Source organism: Hypanus sabinus, chromosome 31 (genome assembly GCF_030144855.1).
Source record: "Hypanus sabinus isolate sHypSab1 chromosome 31, sHypSab1.hap1, whole genome shotgun sequence".
Lineage (NCBI taxonomy): Eukaryota > Metazoa > Chordata > Chondrichthyes > Myliobatiformes > Dasyatidae > Hypanus > Hypanus sabinus.
The window spans coordinates 38,762,249-38,780,997 of record NC_082736.1 but is presented as its reverse complement, the minus strand read 5'-3'; the positions used below and the strand labels follow the sequence as shown (position 1 = coordinate 38,780,997).

Below are 18,749 nucleotides of genomic sequence, written 5' to 3'. Positions count from 1 at the left end.
TAAACTTTGTAGTATAATTTATTGTAATTACTTCTTTAAACCTTCCTGGAGTGATCCAATTTTTTTCCTTTGGAAAACTAAAGGTATTAATTCTTTTTTGGATTTATTTAAAGAAGGCAGATTGATGTCTTTTGGACAATTAGTCGATAAATATTCTCTCTCATATTCACACTTTTTACAATACCTTCAAGTTAGACTTTTTTTACAAAAATATTTAAGTAATTTTCCTTACACATTGGAGGCTGACTTGTTAGATACTATTATGAATATGAACCCTTCGATGAAAGGTTCTATTGGAAGAATTTATAAATTATTATTACAATGGGATAAGTGGCCTTTACTTAAGATTAAACAGGATTGGGAGAAGGAACTCAATTTGACTTTTATATGGGAGGACTGGACGCGGATTCTGAAGCTGGTTAACTCTTCTTTGATCTGTGCTAGTCATCCACTGATTCAATGTAAAATTGTACATCATTACCATTTGACGAAGGAGAGACTTTCTAAAGTATTTCCCAATGTTGACAAGTATTGTGATAGATGTAAAACTGATAGCTATACTGACACATATGTTCTAGTCATGTTCTATTTTAAAACAGTTTTGAAAGTCAGACTTTTCAACAATTTCTAAAGCACTCAGAATCAACTTACAACCTAATAAATTGACTGTGCTTTTTGGAATAATTCATTAAAATATCCATGGTATTTCTGTGTCTGACCCACATGTTATTGCGTTTGTTACATTGACAGCTAGGAGGGCCATCTTGTTGAAATGGAAAGATATATCAGCTCCTACTTTGTCATAATGGTTCTTTCAAGTGATGCTGTGTCTTAGCTTGGAGAAAATTAGAAGTCAAACCTTTGAACCTTTATTTGATTTTGAGAAGAGATGAGGCCCATTTGCTCATTATTATCATCTCAGTTAACTGATAGATTTCCTCCATAATCTAAGTGTAAATTTTTTTTTATATATCTTTCTTTCTTGTTGGCGGTTTGATGTTTATTTTTAGAAGCTTTCTGTATGACACGTGGCTCCAGGGTTGTACCCCCAATGGGTTTCTTTTTTCTCTCACTTTTCTTGCTTAGTAGGTTTTTTTTTTAATTCACAAAAAAATTTCAATCTTTAAGATAATTTCTTTTTTTTTGAGGCATTGTGAGTGTTGTTACTTCGATGTACCTGTGTTATTTTTAAATAATAATAATAAAAAGATTTGAAAAGAAAGAAACTACTGATAAAATGAGTCAAAGTCAGCATGGTTTCTGTAAAGGGAAATCTTGCCTGACAAATCTGTTAGAGTTCAAGGAAGTAACCGGCAGGGTGGACAAAGAGAGGTAGTGGTTATCATTTACTTGGATTTTCAGAAAGTGTTTGATAAGGTGCCTCACATGAGGCTGCTTAACAAGATAAAATCCTATGGCTTTACAGGAAAGATACTGGCATGGATAGTGGACTTGACTGACAGGCAGGAGGCAGCGAATGGGAATAAAAGGGGCCTTTTCTGGTTGGCTGCCAGTGACTAGTGGTGTTCCTCAGGGCTCAGTATTGGAACTGCTTCTTTTCACATTGTTTATCAATGAATTAGATAATGGAATTGATGGCTTTGTGGCAAAGTTTGCGGATGATATGAAGATAGGTGGAGGGGTAGGTAGTGCTGAGGAAGCAATGAGATTGCAGCAGGACTTAGACAAATTGGAAGATGGAATAGAGTGTTGGGAAATGTATGATAATGCATTTCAGTAGAAGGAACAATCATGTGGACTATTATCTAAATGGGGAGAAGGTTCAAACATCAGAGGTGCAGATGGACTTTGGAGTCCCTGTGCAAGACTCTCAGGAGGTTAATTCACAGGTTGAGTCTGTGGTAAAGAAGGCAAATGCAATGTTGGCATTTATTTCAAGGGGAATAGAATATAAAAGCAAGGAGACAATGCTGAGGCTCAATAAGACACTAATCAGGTTGTACCTAAGAGTACTGCCAATAGTTTTGGGCCCCATATCTCAGAAAGAATGTGTCGTCATTGGAAAGAGTCCAGAGGAGGTTCATGAGGATGATTCTGGGACTGAAGGAGTTAACATACGAGGACTTTTTGGCAGCTTTAGGCCTGAATTCACTGGAATTTATAAGAATGTGGGGGGACCTCATTGAAACCTACCAAATGTTGAAAGGACTAGATATGGTGTGGAGAGGATAGACAATAGATAATAGGTGCAAGAGTAGGCCATTTGGCCCTTTGAGTCAGCACCACCATTCACTGTGATCATGGCTGATCATACACAATCAGTACCCCATTCCTGCCTCCTCCCCATGTCCCTTGACTTCACTATCTTTAAGAGCTCTATCTAACTCTTTCTTGAAAGCATCCAGAGAATTGGCCTCCACTGCCTTCTGGGGCAGAGCATTCCACAGATCCACAACTCTCTGGGTGAAAAATTTTTTCCTCAACTCTGTTCTAAATGGCCTACCCCTTATTCTTCAACTGTGGCACCTGATTCTGGACTCTCCCAACATTGGAAACATGTTTCCTGCCTCCAGTGTGTCCAATCCCTTAATAATCTTCTATGCTTTAATCAGATCCCCTCTCATCCTTCTAAATTCCAGTGTATACAAGCCCAGTCGCTCCAATCTTTCAACATAGGACAGTCCCACCAACCTGGGAATTAACCTCATGAACCTACACTGCACTCCCTCAATAGCAAGAATGTCCTTCCTCAAATTTGGAGACCAAAACTGCACACAATACTCCAGGTGTGGTCTCACCAGGGCTTTGTACAACTGCAGAAGGACCTCTTTGCTCCTATACTAAACTCCCCTTGTTATGAAGGCCAACATGCCATTAGCTTTCTTCACTGCCTGCTGTACCTGCATGCTTACTTTCAGTGACAGATGAACAAGGACACGTAGATCTTGTTGTACTTCCCCTTTTCCTAACTTAACACCATTCAGATAGTAATCTGCCTTCCTGTTCTTGCCACTAAAGTGGATAACCTCATATCTTTCCACATTAAACTGCATCTGCCCACTCACCCAACCTGCCCAAGTCACCCTGCTTTCTCATAACATCCTCCTCACATTTCACATTGCCACCCAGCTTTGTGTCATCTGCAAATTTGCTAATGTTACTTTTAATCCCTTCATCTAAATCATTAATGTATATTGTAAATAGCTGTGGTCCCAGCACCGAGCCTTGCGGTACCCCACTAGTCATTGCCTGCCATTCTGAAAGGGACCCATTAATCCCTACTCTTTGTTTCCTGCCTGCCAACCAATTTTCTATCCATGTCAGTACCCTACCCCCAATACCATGTGCTCTAATTTTTCCTACTGATCTCCTATGTGGGCCCTTATCAAAGGCTTTCTGAAAGGACGTTTCCTGTGGTGGGGGTATCCAGAACTAGAGGGCACAGCCTCAAAATTGAGGGGCACCCTTTAGAACAGATTTTTTTAATCTAGAGAGTAGTGAATCTGTGGAATGCTCTGCCACAGACTGCGTTGGAGACCAAGTCCGTGGGTATATTTAAGACGGAAGTTGATCATTTCCTGATGGGTCAGGGCATCTAATGATTTGGTGAGAATGCAGGAGAATAGAGTTGAGCGGGATCCTGAATCAGCCACAATGGAATGGTGGAGCAGACTCAATGGGCTGAATGGCCTAATTCTGCTCCCATGTCTTATGGTCTTTGGAGAGAGCAGTAATCTGTGCCCTTAAATTGCTGTCTGTGCCATGTGCCAGTGAGGGTAAGAACAGGATGCAATGGCAGGTGAATGTGTGGCTGAGGAACTGATGCAGGGGGCAGGGGTTCAGATTTATTGATCATGGGATTGCTTCTGGGGAACGTACAGCCTGTAGAAAAGGGATGGGTTACACCTGAACCTGAGGGAGACAGATATACTTGTGGGCAGTTTGCTGGAGCTGCTGGGGAGGGGTTGAACTAAGTTGGCATGGTGAAGGGAACCAGAGTGATCAGGATGAGGATGGGTCAGTTGGTATACAAGGAGATGCTGTGGGTACTGAGACTGTGAGAAGGGACAGGCAGATGATAGGACAAATTTGCAGGCAGTAAGATAGGTAAATTCAGAAAGTCAGAACGCATGGAATCAAGGGAAGTTTGGCCAGGTGGATTCAGAATTGGCTTGCCTGCAGAAGGCACAGGGTTGTGGTGGAGGGAGTACACTCAGATTGGAAGGATGTGACTAGTGGTGTCCCACAAGGATCTGTTCTGGGACTTCTACTTTTTGTGATTTTTAATTAACCTGGATGAGGGGGTAGAAGGGTGGGTTGGCAAGTTTGCAGACGACACAAAGGTTAGTGGTGTTGTAGATAGTGTAGAGGATTGTCGAAGATTGCAGAGAGACATTGATAGGATGCAGAAGTGGGCTGAGAAGTGGAAGATGGAGTTCAACCCGCAGAAGTGTGAGGTGGTACACTTTGGAAGGACAAACTCCAAGGCAGAGTACAAAGTAAATGGCAGGATACTTGGTAGTGTGGAGGAGCAGAGGGATCTGGGGGTACATGTCACAGGTAGATAGGGTAGTTAAGAAAGCTTATGTGGTGTTAGCTTTCATAAGTCGAGGGATAGAGTTTAAGAGACACGATGTAATGATGCAGCTCTATAAAACTCTAGTTAGGCCACACATGGAGTACTGTGTCCAGTTCTGGTCGCCTCAGTATAGGAAGGATGTGGAAGCATTGGAAAGGGTACAGAGGAGATTTACCAAGATGCTGCCTGGTTTAGAGAGTATGCATTATGATCAGAGATTAAGGGAGCTCGGGCTTTACTCTTTGGAGAGAAGGAGGATGAGAGGAGACATGATAGAGGTGTACAAGATATTAAGAGGAATAGACAGAGTGGACAGCCAGCGCCTCTTCTCCAGGGCACCACTGCTCAGTACAAGAGGACATGGTTTAAAGGTAAGGGGAGGGAAGTTCAAGTTGTATATTAGAGGAAGGTTTTTCACCCAGAGAGTGGTTGGTGCATGGAATGCGCTGCCTGAGTCAGATACACTAGTGAAGTTTAAGAGACTACTAGACAGGTATATGGAGGAATTTAAGGTGGGGGGTTATATGGGAGGTAGGGTTTGAGGGTCGGCACAACATTGTGGGCCGACGTGCCTGTAATGTGCTGTACTATTCTATGTAAAGTGTAACATGGGGTCAAAATCAAAAAGGATGATGAATACAGGACTGAAGGTGTTGTATTTGAATAAGGTAGTGCATTTAAAGACTGGCTTGTATGACGTTGTGGGCATCCCTGAGTCGCAGCTGAAAGAAGATCAAGGTTGAGAGCTTAACATCCAAGGATACACTTTGTATCAAAAGGACAGGCAAGTAGGCAGAGAGGGTGGGGCTACTCTATTGGCAAAACATGAAATCAAATCCTTAGGAAGAGGTGACATTGGATCAGAAGATGCAGAATCTTTGTGGATAGAGTGAAGAAACTTGAAGCATGAAAAGACCCTGATCAAGTTATCAACAGCCAGGGTGTGGCATACAAATAACAACAGGATATAGAAAAAGTGTGCCAAAAGGACAGTGCTATGATAGTCACGGGGGGGGGGGGGGGGAGGTTCAATATGCAGGTATATCAAGAAAATTGGGTTGGTGCTGGATCCCAAGTGAGGAAATTTGTTGAACACCTGTGAGATGGCACTTTAGAGCAGCTCATGGTTGAGCCCACTAGGGGAGTGACAATTTTGAAGTGGGTGTTATCTAATGACCCAAATTTGATTAGAGAGCTTAGGGTAAAGGAATGCTTAGGAGTCAGTGATCAGAATATGAAAAAAATACCTTCCAGTTTGAGAAGGGGAAGCTAGTGAATTACAGAGCCATGAGAGAGGAGCTGGCCAAAGTTGATTGGCAGGGGACACTAGCAGGGATGATGGCAGATCAGCAATGGCTGGAGTTCGGAAGGCACAGGATGGATACATCCCAAAAATGAAGAAGTGTTCTGAAGGGAGGAGCAGACACTGTGGATGATAGGGAAGTCAAAGCAAAAGAGAGGGAAGTTGGAGGATTGGGAACTCTTTACTATTAAAGGGGACACCAAATTTTTCCTGAGATATGTAACTGTTAAGGAGAGGCATTTTCCTTCCTCACCACAGACTCAACCTGCAAATTAACCTTTCAGGAATCCTGCACAAGATCTCCCAAGTCCCTTTGCGCTTTAGGTTTTTTTTGTATTTTCTCTCCATTTAGAAAATAGTCAACCCTTTCATTTCTTCAACCAAAGTGCATGACCATACACTTTCCAACACTGTATTCCATCTGTCATTTCTTTATCCATTCTCCTAATCTGTTGAAGTCCTTCTGTAGCATCTCTACTTCCTTAAAACTACCTGACCCACCTCCTATTTTCATATTGTCTGTAAACATTTCAACAAAGCCATCAATTCCAACATCCAAATCATTGACATATAACGTAAGAAGAATCGGTCCCAACACAGACCCTTGTGGAACACCACTAGTCACTGGCAGTCAGCCAGAAAAGGGTCCTTTTATTCCCACTCTTTGCTTCCTGCCAATCAGCCATTGCTTTATTCATGCTAGACACTTTCCTGTAATACAATGGGCTTGTAGCTTGGTAAGCAGCCTCATGTGTGGCCCCTTGTCAAAGGCTTTCTGAAAGTCCAAGTACACAACATCAACTGATTCTCCTTTGTCTATCCTGCTTGCTATTTCCTCAAGGATTCCAATAGCTTTGTCAGGCAAGATTTTCCTTGAGGAAACCATGCCTACTACAGCCTTTTATTAAGTGCCTCCAGGTATCCTGAGACCTATTCCTTAGTAATCAACTCCAACATCTTCCCAAGCACCGAGGTCAGACTAATTGGCCAATAGTTTCCTTTCTCCTGGCTCTCTCCCTTCTTGGAGAAGAATGACATTTGTAATTTTCCCAGTCTTTTGGAAACATTCCAGAATCCAGTGATTCTTGAAAGATCATGACAAATACATCCACAATCTCTTCAGCCAACTCTTTCAGAACTCTCGAGTGTACACCATCTGTTCCAGGTGACTTGTCTACCTTCAGACCTTTCAGTTTCCCAAGAACCTTTTCTCTACTAATGGTAACTTCACACACTTCTGACCCCGACACTCTGAAACTACCACTAGTGCCTTCCACAGTGAAGATTGATGCAACATTCTTACTCAGTTCATCTGCCATGTCCTTGTCCCCATTACTGCCTCTTCAGCATTGTTTTCCAGCAGCCCTATATCCATCCTTGTCTCTCTTTTACTCTTTATGAATCTGAAGAAACTTTTGGTATTCCCTTTAATACTATTGGCTAGCTTACCTTTTCCCTCTCTACGACTTTTTTTAGTTGCCTTCTGTTAATTTTTAAAAGCTTCCCAGACCTCGAACTTCCCACTAATTTTTGCCCTAATATATGCCTCTCTGTGGCTTTTATGTTGGCTTTGACTTCTCTTGTCAAACACGGTTGTATCATCTTTCCTTTAGAATACTTCTTGCTCTTTGTGACGTATATATCCTGTGCCTCTGATTTGCTTCCAGAAATTCCAGCCTTTGCTGCTCTGCCATCATTCCTGCCAGTGTTCTTTTCCAGTCAATTCTGACCAACTCCTCTCTGATGCCTCTGTAATTCCATTTACTCCACTGTAATACTGTTACATCTGACTTCAGCTTCTCCTTCACAATCAAGGATGAGGTTTCAGAGTACTTGAACTCACATGGTAAAATAGGTCAAACTCAGCATAGTTTCGAGGGGAAATTTTGTCTGACAAATCTGTTGGGAATTATTTGAGGAAATAAGAGATAGGATAGGCAAAGGAGAATTGGTGGATGTTGTGTACTTGGGTTTTCAGGTCTTTGACAAGGTTCCACACCTGAGGCTGTTGAAGAGCCCATGGTATTAGAGTAAATAGTAGCATGGATAAAGCAGTGACTGTTTGTCAGGAAGCAAAGAGTGGGAATAAAGGGAGACTTTTTTAGTTGGCTGCTGGTGACTAGTGTTGTTCCACAGGGGTCTTTCTCGGGACTGATTCTCTTTACGTTGTACGTCCATGATTTGGATGATGGAATTGATGGCTCCATTGCAAAGTTTGCAGACAATATGAAGATAGGTGGAGAGGCAGGGTGTCTGCAGAAGGACTGAGGCAGATTGAAAGAATGGACAAAGAAGTGGCAGATGGAGTCCAGTGTTAGAAAGTGTATGGTCATGCACTTTGTAGAAATAATAAAGGTACAGACTATTTTCTAACTAGAAAGAAAATTCAAAAATCTGAAGTGCAAAGGCACTTGGGAATCTTGTGCAGAATTGCAGGCTGAGTCAGTGGCAAGGAAGGCAAATGAAATGTTAGCATTTGTTTTGAGAGGAAAAGAATATGAAATGAAGAACGTGATGCTGGGGCAGTCCAGGGCTCTGGTCAGCCCACACTTGTCGAGTATTGTGAGCAGCTTCAGGCCCTCCTCTGAGAAAGGGTCCTGATGGAGGATCTCGGCCTGAAACGGCAATTGTGGACTCTTTCCATGTACGCTGTCTGGCCTGATGAGTTCCTCCAGCATTTTGTGTGCTTTACTTTGATTGCCAGCATCTGCAGATTTTCTCTTGTCTGTGCTGACAATGGAACGTGTCCGGAAAAGGATCACAAGAATAATACTGGGAATGAAAGGGTGCATCGGATGGCCCCGGGCCAGTGCTCGCTGGAGTTTAGAAGAATGAGAGGAACCTATCGAATACTGAATGGCCTCAATAGCATGGATGTGGGGAGGACGTTTCAGAGGGAACAACCTCAAAATAGAGGGATATTTCCTTATGTAGTGGGGGCTAGGAACAACCTCAGAATAGAGGGACATCCACTTAGGAGAAATTTCATTAGCCAGAGGGTGGAGAATCTGTAGAATTCATTGCCAGAGATGACTCTGGAGGCCAGGTCATCGGGAATATTTAAAGCGGTGGTTGATAGGTTCTTGATTATTCAGGGCGTCAAAGATTACGGGCAAAAGGCAAGAGAATGGGGTTGAGAGGGATAATAAATCAGCCATGATGGATGGATGGAGCAGACTCGATGGGCTGAATGGCCTAATTCTGCTCCTATGTCTTATGGTCTCATGTATGTTGAAGCTGGAGGGGGGTTACAGAGACAGGGAGGGGTGCAGGGGCCAGAGGTGGTTACAGAGATGGAAATAGTGTAGGGACTGGAGGGGGTTATAGAGATGGGGAGGGGTGTAGGGCTGGAGGGAGTGACAGAGACAGGAAGGAGTTTAGGGGTTGAAGCAGATTACAGAGACAAGGAAGGGTGTAGGGGTCAGAGGGGGTTACAGAGACGGAGAGGGGTGTAGAGCTGGAGAAGGTTATGGAAACAGGGAAGGGGGGAGACAACAGACTGGGACATAGTCGCTGAGTTTGGAGAAACGGGAGGGAGTCTGATTATTACCCCCTCGAGTCCATCTAAATACAGAGTTGTTTCTTCAATCATCAGGCTCCTGAATCAGAGGGGATATCTTCACTCACCCCATCACTGAACTGTTCCCACAACCTATGGACTCACTTTCAAGGATTTTTCATGTCACTTTCTCAATATTTATTGCTTGCTTGCTTGTTTGTTTGTTTGTTTGTTTATTTATTTATTTATTTTCATCATCATTTTTTTTCTTTCAGTATTTGTTGTCATTTGCATGTTGGTTGTTTGTCCATCCATGTCCATGGTCTTTCATGGATTCTATCGTGTTTCTTTGTACATACTATGAACGTCTACAAGAAAATGAATTGCATATCTGGTGATATGTGTACTTTGATAATAAATTTACTTTGATTTGGATCTGATAGACTGGATGCGGGGGAGAGGTTCCCCGGTTGTGCAGTCTCAGACCTGAGGTTCCATTCTCAGGATGAGAGGCAGATCTGCGTAGTAGAGAAACCTCTTCAGGCATCCACTTAATCCTCTGCTCTGGAGGGATGTGAGGAAGTTCATTCTCCGACTTCATTCAGGAGACCCTTAGCCAATGTCCAGTGAGGTTAACAGATAGTGACTTACAAGTTAATTAGAGGTATAGATACACATTGGCAGAATCTTGGATGAAAATGTCTAATACCAGAGGGTGTACATTGAAGGTGAGAGGGAGAAGTCTAAAGGAGATGTGTGGGTCGTGGGTCTCTGCAATGTGCTGCCAGGGGTGGTGGTGGAGGCAGATACGATAGATGTGTTAAAGAGACACGTGAATATAAAGGGAATGGAGGCTCAGGGTCTTGTGTTGGTGAAAGGGTTAAGGTTTCTTCAGAAAAGCATTCAGCACAGACATTATGAGTTAAAGGGCCTGTTCTCATGTTGTTCTCCTCTGTGTTCTATGTTCTGTATTGTATATCCTGCATTCTACATTCTATGTTCTGTGTAGTATGTTTTACTGATGAGCCTATTTCAGGATACTCCCAGAATTGGGAGATGTGTAGATGGGACAGTGGGGCGGTACTGAGGTTGAAGATCAGCCATGAGTAGGGCAGCAGGGTGGAAGGCCCCAGTGACCTCAGGCTGATCCTAGCCGTCCCAGCAAGTGGAGGGAGAGCGAGACCTACCTTCCACGGTGATGTTGTCCACAGAGAGTTGCAGACCCTTCCCGCGCCGCACCACGCGGACACTGTGCCACTCATTGTCGTTCACCTTCTGCCCCGCGTGCAGCATCTCCGGCCCTTTGCCTGCATCAGGAGGGTGGGGAGAGGAGTTAGAGACAAGGTGAGACCCACAGGCGCAAGCACGCACACAGTCTGACGCGCCCTCAGTGGAGGAGGTCACTCCCGCTCTCCAGCCCAGCCGTTGACTGCTTGCCCCGTGTCCAGCCGTGCGCTACCCACTTAGGGCTGGAGGCAGTTCTCTCAGTGCAACATCCTCCACCGATCTGGAGCAATACACCACTGAAAGCATCCTATTTGGACACATCATGGCTTTTCACGGCATCCACACTGCTCGTGACCGCAAGAAACTGCAGAGAGTTGTGGACACGGCTCAGCACATCACGGAAATCAGCCTCCCCTCCATGGACTCTTTCTACACTTCTCACGACCCCAGTAAAGCAGTCAGTGTAATCTAAGACCTCACTTAACCTCACATTCTCTCCTTTCCCCACTCCCTTCAGGCAGGAGATACAAAAGCCTGAAAGCACGTCCCACCAGACTCAGGACAGCTTTTACCCCGCAGTTATCAGGCAGTTAAATATTCTGTAGTACAAGATGGACTCTTGACCTCACAATCTACCTCGTTATGATCTTGCATGTTATAGTTTGTCTGTGGTGCCCTTTCTCTGTAACTGTCACACTTTATCCTGCATTCTGTTAATGTTTTCCATTGTTCTACTTCAATGCACTGTGTAATGATCTGATCTGTATGAGCTGCGTGCAAGACCAGCTTTTCACTGTGTCTCAGCACATGAGACAATGATAAACCAATTCTCCCCTACCATCTCACCTCTGCTTGGTGTCCACGTCCATCGATCCCTCAAAGTTGCCGTACAATTTGATAGGGTGGTTGAGAAGGCGTTTGATGTGTTGGCCTTTGTTAGTCGGGGGATTGAGTTCAAAAGCCATGAGGTAAAGTTGCAGATCCATAAACCCTGGTCAGACCATACTTGGAGTATTGTGTTCAGAACTGTGATTCTGCTCACTGCCAACCTTCAGGATATTGATGGTGGGGATTAGGTGTTGTGAATATTATTAAAGGCTAAAATACTAATAGAAAATGCCAAAAATACTCAACAGGTCAGGCCTGAAACATTCAGCATCTCTCTCCACAGATGCTGTCTGACCTTCTAAGTATTTCCTGCATTTTTGGTGGCTGTTTTATATTTTGATTTACGTGGTTGAGTGGTGCCATAACAACAACCTTGCACTCAGCATCAGTGAGACCAAGGAATTGATTGTGGACTTCAGGAAGGGGAAGTCAAGGGAGCACACACCATTCCTTATCGAGGGGTCAGTGGTGGATAGGGCGAGTAGCTTCAAGTTCCTGGGTGTCAACATCTCCAAAGATCTATCCTGGGCCCAACATATTGATGCAATTACAAAAAAGGCACAACAGAATTTCTTTACAAGTTTGAGGAGACTTCATTACTCACCAAAGACTCTCACAAATGTCAACAGATGCCTGCATGTTGACACTGTGGTTAAGAAGGCGTACGGTGCATTGGCCTTCATCAATTATGGGATTGAGTTTAGGAGCTGAGAGGTAATGTTGCAGCTATATAGGACCCTGGTCAGACCCCACTTGGAGTACTGTGCTCAGTTCTGGTAACCTCACTACAGAAAGGAGGTGGAAACTATAGAAAGGGTGCAGAGGAGATTTACAAGGATGTTGCCTGGATTGGGGAGTATGCCTTATGAGAATAGGTTGAGTGAATTCAGTCTTTTCGCCTTGGAGCGACGGAGGATGAGAGGTGACCTGATAAAGGCATTTAAGATGATGAGAGGCGTTGATCGTGTGGATAGTCAGAGGCTTTTTTCCAGGGCTGAAATGGCTAGCATGAAAGTTCTAAGGTGCTTATGTATAGAGGAGATGTCAGGGTTTTTTTTTTAGGCAGAGAGGGGTTAGTGCCGGCGACAGTGGTGGAGGCAGATACAAAAGGGTCTTTTAAGAGACTCCTGGATAGATACAAGGAGCTTAGAAAAATAGAGGGCTATGGGTAACCCTAGATAATTTCTAAAGTAACTACATGTTCGGCACAGCATTGTGGGCTGAAGGGCCTGTATCGTGCTGTAGGTTTTCTATGTTTCTATACTCTGGAATGGTTCTGGAGGACTGGAAAATTGCAAATGTCACTCCACTCTTCAAGGAGGCAGAAGAAAGTAAATTATAGCCAGTTGGTCTAACCTAAGCGGTTGGGAAGATGTTGGAGTCAATTGTTAAGGATGTGGGTTTGGGGTAGTTGGAGGCGCATGATAAAATAGACCAAAGTCAGCATGGTTTCCTTAAGGGAAAACTTTGCCTGACAAATTGGTTGGAATTCTTTGAAGAAATAATAGGCAGGATAGACAAACGAGAATCGGTGGATGTTGTGTACCTGGATTATCAGCAGGACACAACTAGATAAGAGCCGATGGTGTTATAGGAAAGATATGGATATTGAATTGACTGATTGGCAGGATGCAGAGATTGTGAATAAAGGGAGCCTTTTCTGGTTAGCTGACAGTACCTAATGGTGATCCAAAGGGGTCTGTGTTGGGACCATTTCTTTTTACATTGTATGTCAATGATTTGGATGATGGAATTGATGGCTTTGTGGCCAAGTTTGTGGATAATACGAAGAACAGATGGAGGGGCAGATTGCGTTGAGGAAGCAGGGAGACTGCAGAAGGACTTGGGCAGATTAGGAGAATGCGCAAAGAAGTGGCAGATGAAATACAGTGTTGGGAAGTGTCTGGTCATGCACTTTCATAGGAGGAATAAAAGCATAGACTATTTTCTAAATGGGAAGAGAATTTAAAACTCCAAGGCTCAAAGGGACTTGGGAGTCCTTGTGCAGGTTTCCCTAAAGGTTAATTTGCAGGTTGAACTGGTGGTGAGGAAGGCAAATGCAATGTTAACATTAATTTTCAGAGGACTAGAAAATAAAAGAAAGGATGTAATATGTAGACGTTATAAAGTACTGGCCAGGCCTCTGAGTATTGTGAGCAGTTTTAAGCCCTTGTTTAGGAAACAATGTGCTGGCGTTAGAGAGGGTTCAGAGGAGGTTCACGAAAATAATTCCAGGGTTGAATGGTTTGTTATATGAGGAGTGTTTGATAGCTCTGGGCGTCTACACACTGGAATTCAGAAGAATGGGAGGGGGACCTCACTGAAACCTATCAAATGTTGAAAGGCCTCAATAGAGTGGATATGGAGAGGATGTTTCCTGTAGTGGCGGAGTCTAGGACCAAAGGGCACAGATAGAGTGGATATGGAGAAAATGTTTCTTATGGATGGGAGGTCTAGGACCAGAGGACACAACCTCAATATAGGGAAACATCCATATAGAATGAAGATGAGGAGGAATTTCTTTAGCCAGAGGCCAGATTATTATTTTAGGTGGAAGTTGATAGAATCTTCATTAGTCGGGGTGTCAAAGTTACAGGGAGAAAACAGAAGAATGGTGTTGAGCAGGAAATGGATCAGCCATGATGGAATGGAAGAGCAAACTTTGTGGACCAAATGGTCTAACTCTGTTCCTGTGTCTTATGTACCTTGAAGAGCATTCTGACTCGGATAAAGTGGAGGGGTGGGGTGTCAGAAAAAACTGCACAGCTGTAAACAGCCAGCTCCATCATGGGCATTAGCCTTGCCAGCATCGAGGACATCTTCAAAAGGCGATGCCTCAGAAAGGCAGCATCCCTCATTAAGGACCCCCATCACCCAGGACATGCCCTCTTCTCATTGCTACCATCAGGGAAGAGGTACAGGAGCCTGAAGACACATTCAACAATTCAGGAACAGCTTCTTCCCCTCTGCCATCTGATTTCTGAATGGACATTGAACTCATGAACTCTAACTCATTTTTTTTTCTTTTCTTTGCTCTCTTTTTGCATTATTTATTTGTTATTGTGAATTATAGTTTTTATTACTATATACTACTGCCAGAGAAGAACATACTTCATGACAAATGCCAATGATTTCAAACCTGATTCTGACATCTGAGTGTTTTTGATTTTCATTGTGGGGAGGTGGCTAGTCTCTCCCCTGCTGGGGGTGATCCCTGCCCATACTCACCTGGCACCTCTGGGGCACAGATGTTCTTATCCATTACCAGCCTGTGCCCAAATGGTGCCCAGGTCTTGCCTAATGTGGGCACGGGGTTGTTTTGGTTACTGAGATGTTGGGAATGGATCTGAACAGTGTGCTGTCACTGGTGACTATCTGATGGAAGAAGGGTCACTGACGACGTGGCTGAAGACAGTTGGGCCCTGAGGATGTCCTGTAATGATATCCTGGGATGACGGTGGAGGAATGACCTCTAATGCAAAAACCCACCTCTGCCTGGGTGAGATTAGACTCATTTTAATTTTAATCTCATTTATTTTTATTTAGAGATACAGTGCATAACAGGCCACCCAAAAACCCCACTGACTTAACCCAAGCCTAATCACAGGCCAATCTACAATAACCAATTAACCTAGTAGAAACGGGAGCACCTGGGGTATGGAGGGCTGTGGTCCATTTGCGGGTCAATGGGTCAAAGCAAAATACTAGTTCAGTACCAACTAGATGGGCCAAAGGGTAACAATTATTTTGTTCTCCCTTGAACTTGTGTACTGGAATTAACAATCTTCAATTGTGAATCTGTGTCACCATCATGTTGTGTCGTACGACGTGGGTGATCATGGTCTTCCCTGACCATGATTATTCTTGGTAAATTTTTCTACAGAAGTGCTTTATGTTGCCTCCTTCTGGGCAGAGTCTTTACAAGACAGGTGACCCTCAGCCATTATCAATACTCTTCAGAGATTGTCTGCCTGGCATCAGTGGTTACGCAACCAGGACTTGTGATCTGTACCACCTGCTCCCACAGCTTCATGTGACCCTGATGGGGGAGGGGGGGGGGCTAAGCCGGTGCTACCTTGCCCCAGGGTGATCTGCAGGCTAGCGGAGGGAAGGAGCACTTCCTGTGGAGGCCTATCTCCAACCTAGCACCCATATCTAAGAGTCTCTTAAATGTCCCTGATGTATCTGCCTCTACCACCACCCCTGGCAGTGCATTACACACACTGTGTCAAAACCTTATTTCTGACATCCCCTCCTATACTTTCCTCCAATCTCCTTAAAATAATGCCCCCTCATTTAAAGTGTGCCCGCTCTGGAAAAAAGTCCCAGGCTGTCAACTGGATCTACACCCCTGATCATCTTGTACACCTCTATCAAGATGCCTGAGACATGAAAATTTGAGCAGGGAGGTGAATTGGAACAAACCTCAGTAAGTTACCAAATAGGAGTGAACTTTGAAATTATCAGCCCGCCTTTGACCATCTGACAGAAGGTAGGTCCAGTGGCTGGAGATGGATGGGTCCTGAAGTTGTCCTGCAGGGATGCCCGATTCCCTTGGATGGGGTAGGGTGGTGGTAGGTGGAAGGAGGAGCAGTAATTTCACTCCAGTGGCCACCTCTCCCTGGATAAGGTCTGGTTCCAGTCACCAGAGCGTTGCCCCTTCGATGTTTGTCGACATTGCAATTACCAGGATATTATACAAGCAGCCTTTCACCTCACCGCTGCACTTCAATCCTTTGGTTCCCAGATGCTTCAGTGCTCTCATCTTCAAGAGGCCTTGCTGCCTCCCACCATGGGCAAAGTGCTAAGCTGTGTCATCCTCAAACACCCCCGAGGATCTGCTCCCTGAACCAGGAGGCTTCACGGACCTGATGATGCCAGTGACTATACTTCACTAAGAGTTTGAGTTGTTTTGGTACGTCACCAAAGACTCGAGTAGATTACCGCAGATGTACCGTGGAGAACATTCTGGTATTGGGGGGGGGGGGGGGGGCGGGGCACTGCACAGGATTAGAAAAACCTGCAGAGGGTTGTAAACTCAACCAGCTCCATCATGGCCACTAGACTGCCCAGCATCAAGAACATCCCCAAAAGATGATGCCTCAAGAAGCTGGCACTCATCATTAAGGACCCTCACCAACTGGGACCTTCCCTCTTCTCACTATATCCTTCAGAGAGGAAGTATAAGAGACTGAGGACATACGCTAAACATTTTCTGAATTATTTCCACATACACTGAACATTTTAGCAACTGCTTCTTCCCCATCCACCATTAGATTTCCGAACAGCCCATGAACAACACCTTGCTTTTTTTGCTCTTTTCTTGCACTGTTTATATATTGTTTTCCCCTTTAAACAGGCTGAAACAAAGCCAATGGAATTTAATGCAGACAAGTGTGAGGTATTGCACTTTGGGAGGACCAGCCAAGGTAGCTCTTACAGTGAGACGTAGGGCACAGTGGTAGAACAAAGAGATCTGGAACTAAACACCCATAATTCCATGAAAATGGCATCACAGGGAGATAGGCTCATAGAGAGAACTTTTGGCACATTTGTCTTCATACATATTGTCTTCACTTAGAGAGTGGAGAGAATGTGGGCGAGCTGGCAGTGGAAGTGATGGGTGTGGGTTTGATTTCAACGTTTAAGAGAAGATTGAATGGGTACATGGACCCAAAGGGAACAAATTTCACAACACATGCTGTGATAATAAATCTGATTCTGATTCTCAGGACAATGGCCCTGATGTGGTTCAGTACAGACTAGATGGGCTGAAAGATCTGTATTGGTGCTGTCTGACTCTGTGCGTCTATATATACCACATCCAGGACTCTGCCTCCAACAATTTCTCTATTCTCCTCTAAAAAAAATCACAATTAGGTTCATGCGGTACAAACTAACCTTTACAAAGCCATACTGACTATCCCTAATCCTTCCCCAAAAGCTCATAAATCCTGTCCCTAAGAAGCTGATCCAAAAGTTAATGTTGTTCCATTATGCAATCCTACCAATCCAATTGGCTGGTCAGGACAAGTGTGGGGGGGGGAAGAGGGGGGGAAGGGGGGAAGGGGAAGGGGGGAAGGGGAAGGGGGAAAGGGGAAGGGGAGAGAGGGGGGGAGAGAGGGGGGAGAGGGGGGGAGGGGGGGGGAGAGGGGGGGGAGGGGGGAGAGGGGGGAGAGGGGGGAGAGGGGGGGAGAGGGGGGGGAGGGGGGGGAGAGGGGGGAGAGGGGGGGGAGAGGGGGGAGAGGGGGGAGAGGGGGGAGAGGGGGGAGAGGGGGGGGAGAGGGGGGGAGGGGGGGGAGAGGGGGGAGGGGGGGGAGGGGGGGGAGAGGGGGGGAGAGAGGGGGGAGAGAGGGGGGAGAGAGGGGGGAGAGAGGGGGGGAGAGAGGGGGGAGAGAGGGGGGAGAGAGGGGGGAGAGAGGGGGGAGAGAGGGGGGGGAGAGAGGGGGGGGAGAGAGGGGGGGAGAGAGGGGGGGAGAGAGGGGGGGAGAGAGGGGGGGAGAGAGGGGGGGAGAGAGGGGGGGAGAGAGGGGGGGAGAGAGGGGGGGAGAGAGGGGGGGAGAGAGGGGGGGAGAGAGGGGGGGAGAGAGGGGGGGAGAGAGGGGGAGAGAGAGGGGGAGAGAGGGGGAGAGAGGGGGAGAGAGGGGGAGAGAGGGGGAGAGAGGGGGAGAGAGGGGGAGAGAGGGGGAGAGAGGGGGAGAGAGGGGGAGAGAGGGGGAGAGAGGGGGAGAGAGGGGGAGAGAGGGGGGAGAGAGGGGGGAGAGAGGGGGGAGAGAGGGGGGAGAGAGGGGGGGAGAGAGGGGGGGAGAGAGGGGGGAGAGAGGGGGGAAGAGAGGGGGGAAGAGAGGGGGGAAGAGAGGGGGGAAGAGAGGGGGGAAGAGAGGGGGGAAGAGAGGGGGGAAGAGAGGAATAGAGAGATTGAAGAACGAGAGGCAAGAGAAAGACGAGATGTATAGAGAGACTGAGGGGGAGAAGAAAAAGAGAGGGAGACAGAGAGAAAAGACAGGGAGAGAGAGACCTCTAGACAGAGGAGAGAGAGAGAGGAATACAGAGACAGAAAGAGGTATGGAAAGACTAAGAGAAGGAGAGGAATAGAGACTGAGAGAGACTGGGAAGGAGAGACTGAGAGGGAGAGACGAGTGAGAGAGAGGAGAGAAGGAGAGTCAGGGACAGAGAGAGAGACACTGAGAGGAAGAGACAGAGACACACAAAGAGACAATGAGAAAGAAGAGAGAGACTGACAGAGTGGAGGGAGAGACACTGACATAGGAGAAAGACACAGACTGACAAAG

At 45.6% G+C, this 18,749-nt stretch overlaps 1 protein-coding gene across 2 annotated transcripts in view; it reads right to left on the bottom strand.

Annotated features, from left to right (window-relative positions):
• The window catches only part of LOC132384107 (neurexin-1-like), a 1,241,271-nt gene that overhangs the window by 712,320 nt on the left and 510,202 nt on the right, over positions 1 to 18,749 (bottom strand). The window contains exons 1-2 of one of the 2 annotated variants that reach the window (XM_059955450.1): positions 11,060 to 11,139; positions 10,530 to 10,649 (exon numbers count right to left, since the gene is read on the bottom strand). In XM_059955450.1, the coding sequence (XP_059811433.1) occupies positions 10,530 to 10,635 (106 nt within the window). In that variant the 5' untranslated portion in view covers positions 10,636 to 10,649; positions 11,060 to 11,139. Of the gene's footprint in view, positions 1 to 10,529; positions 10,650 to 11,059; positions 11,140 to 18,749 lie in introns of those variants that run through there. The other variant, XM_059955449.1, reaches the window with a different exon arrangement.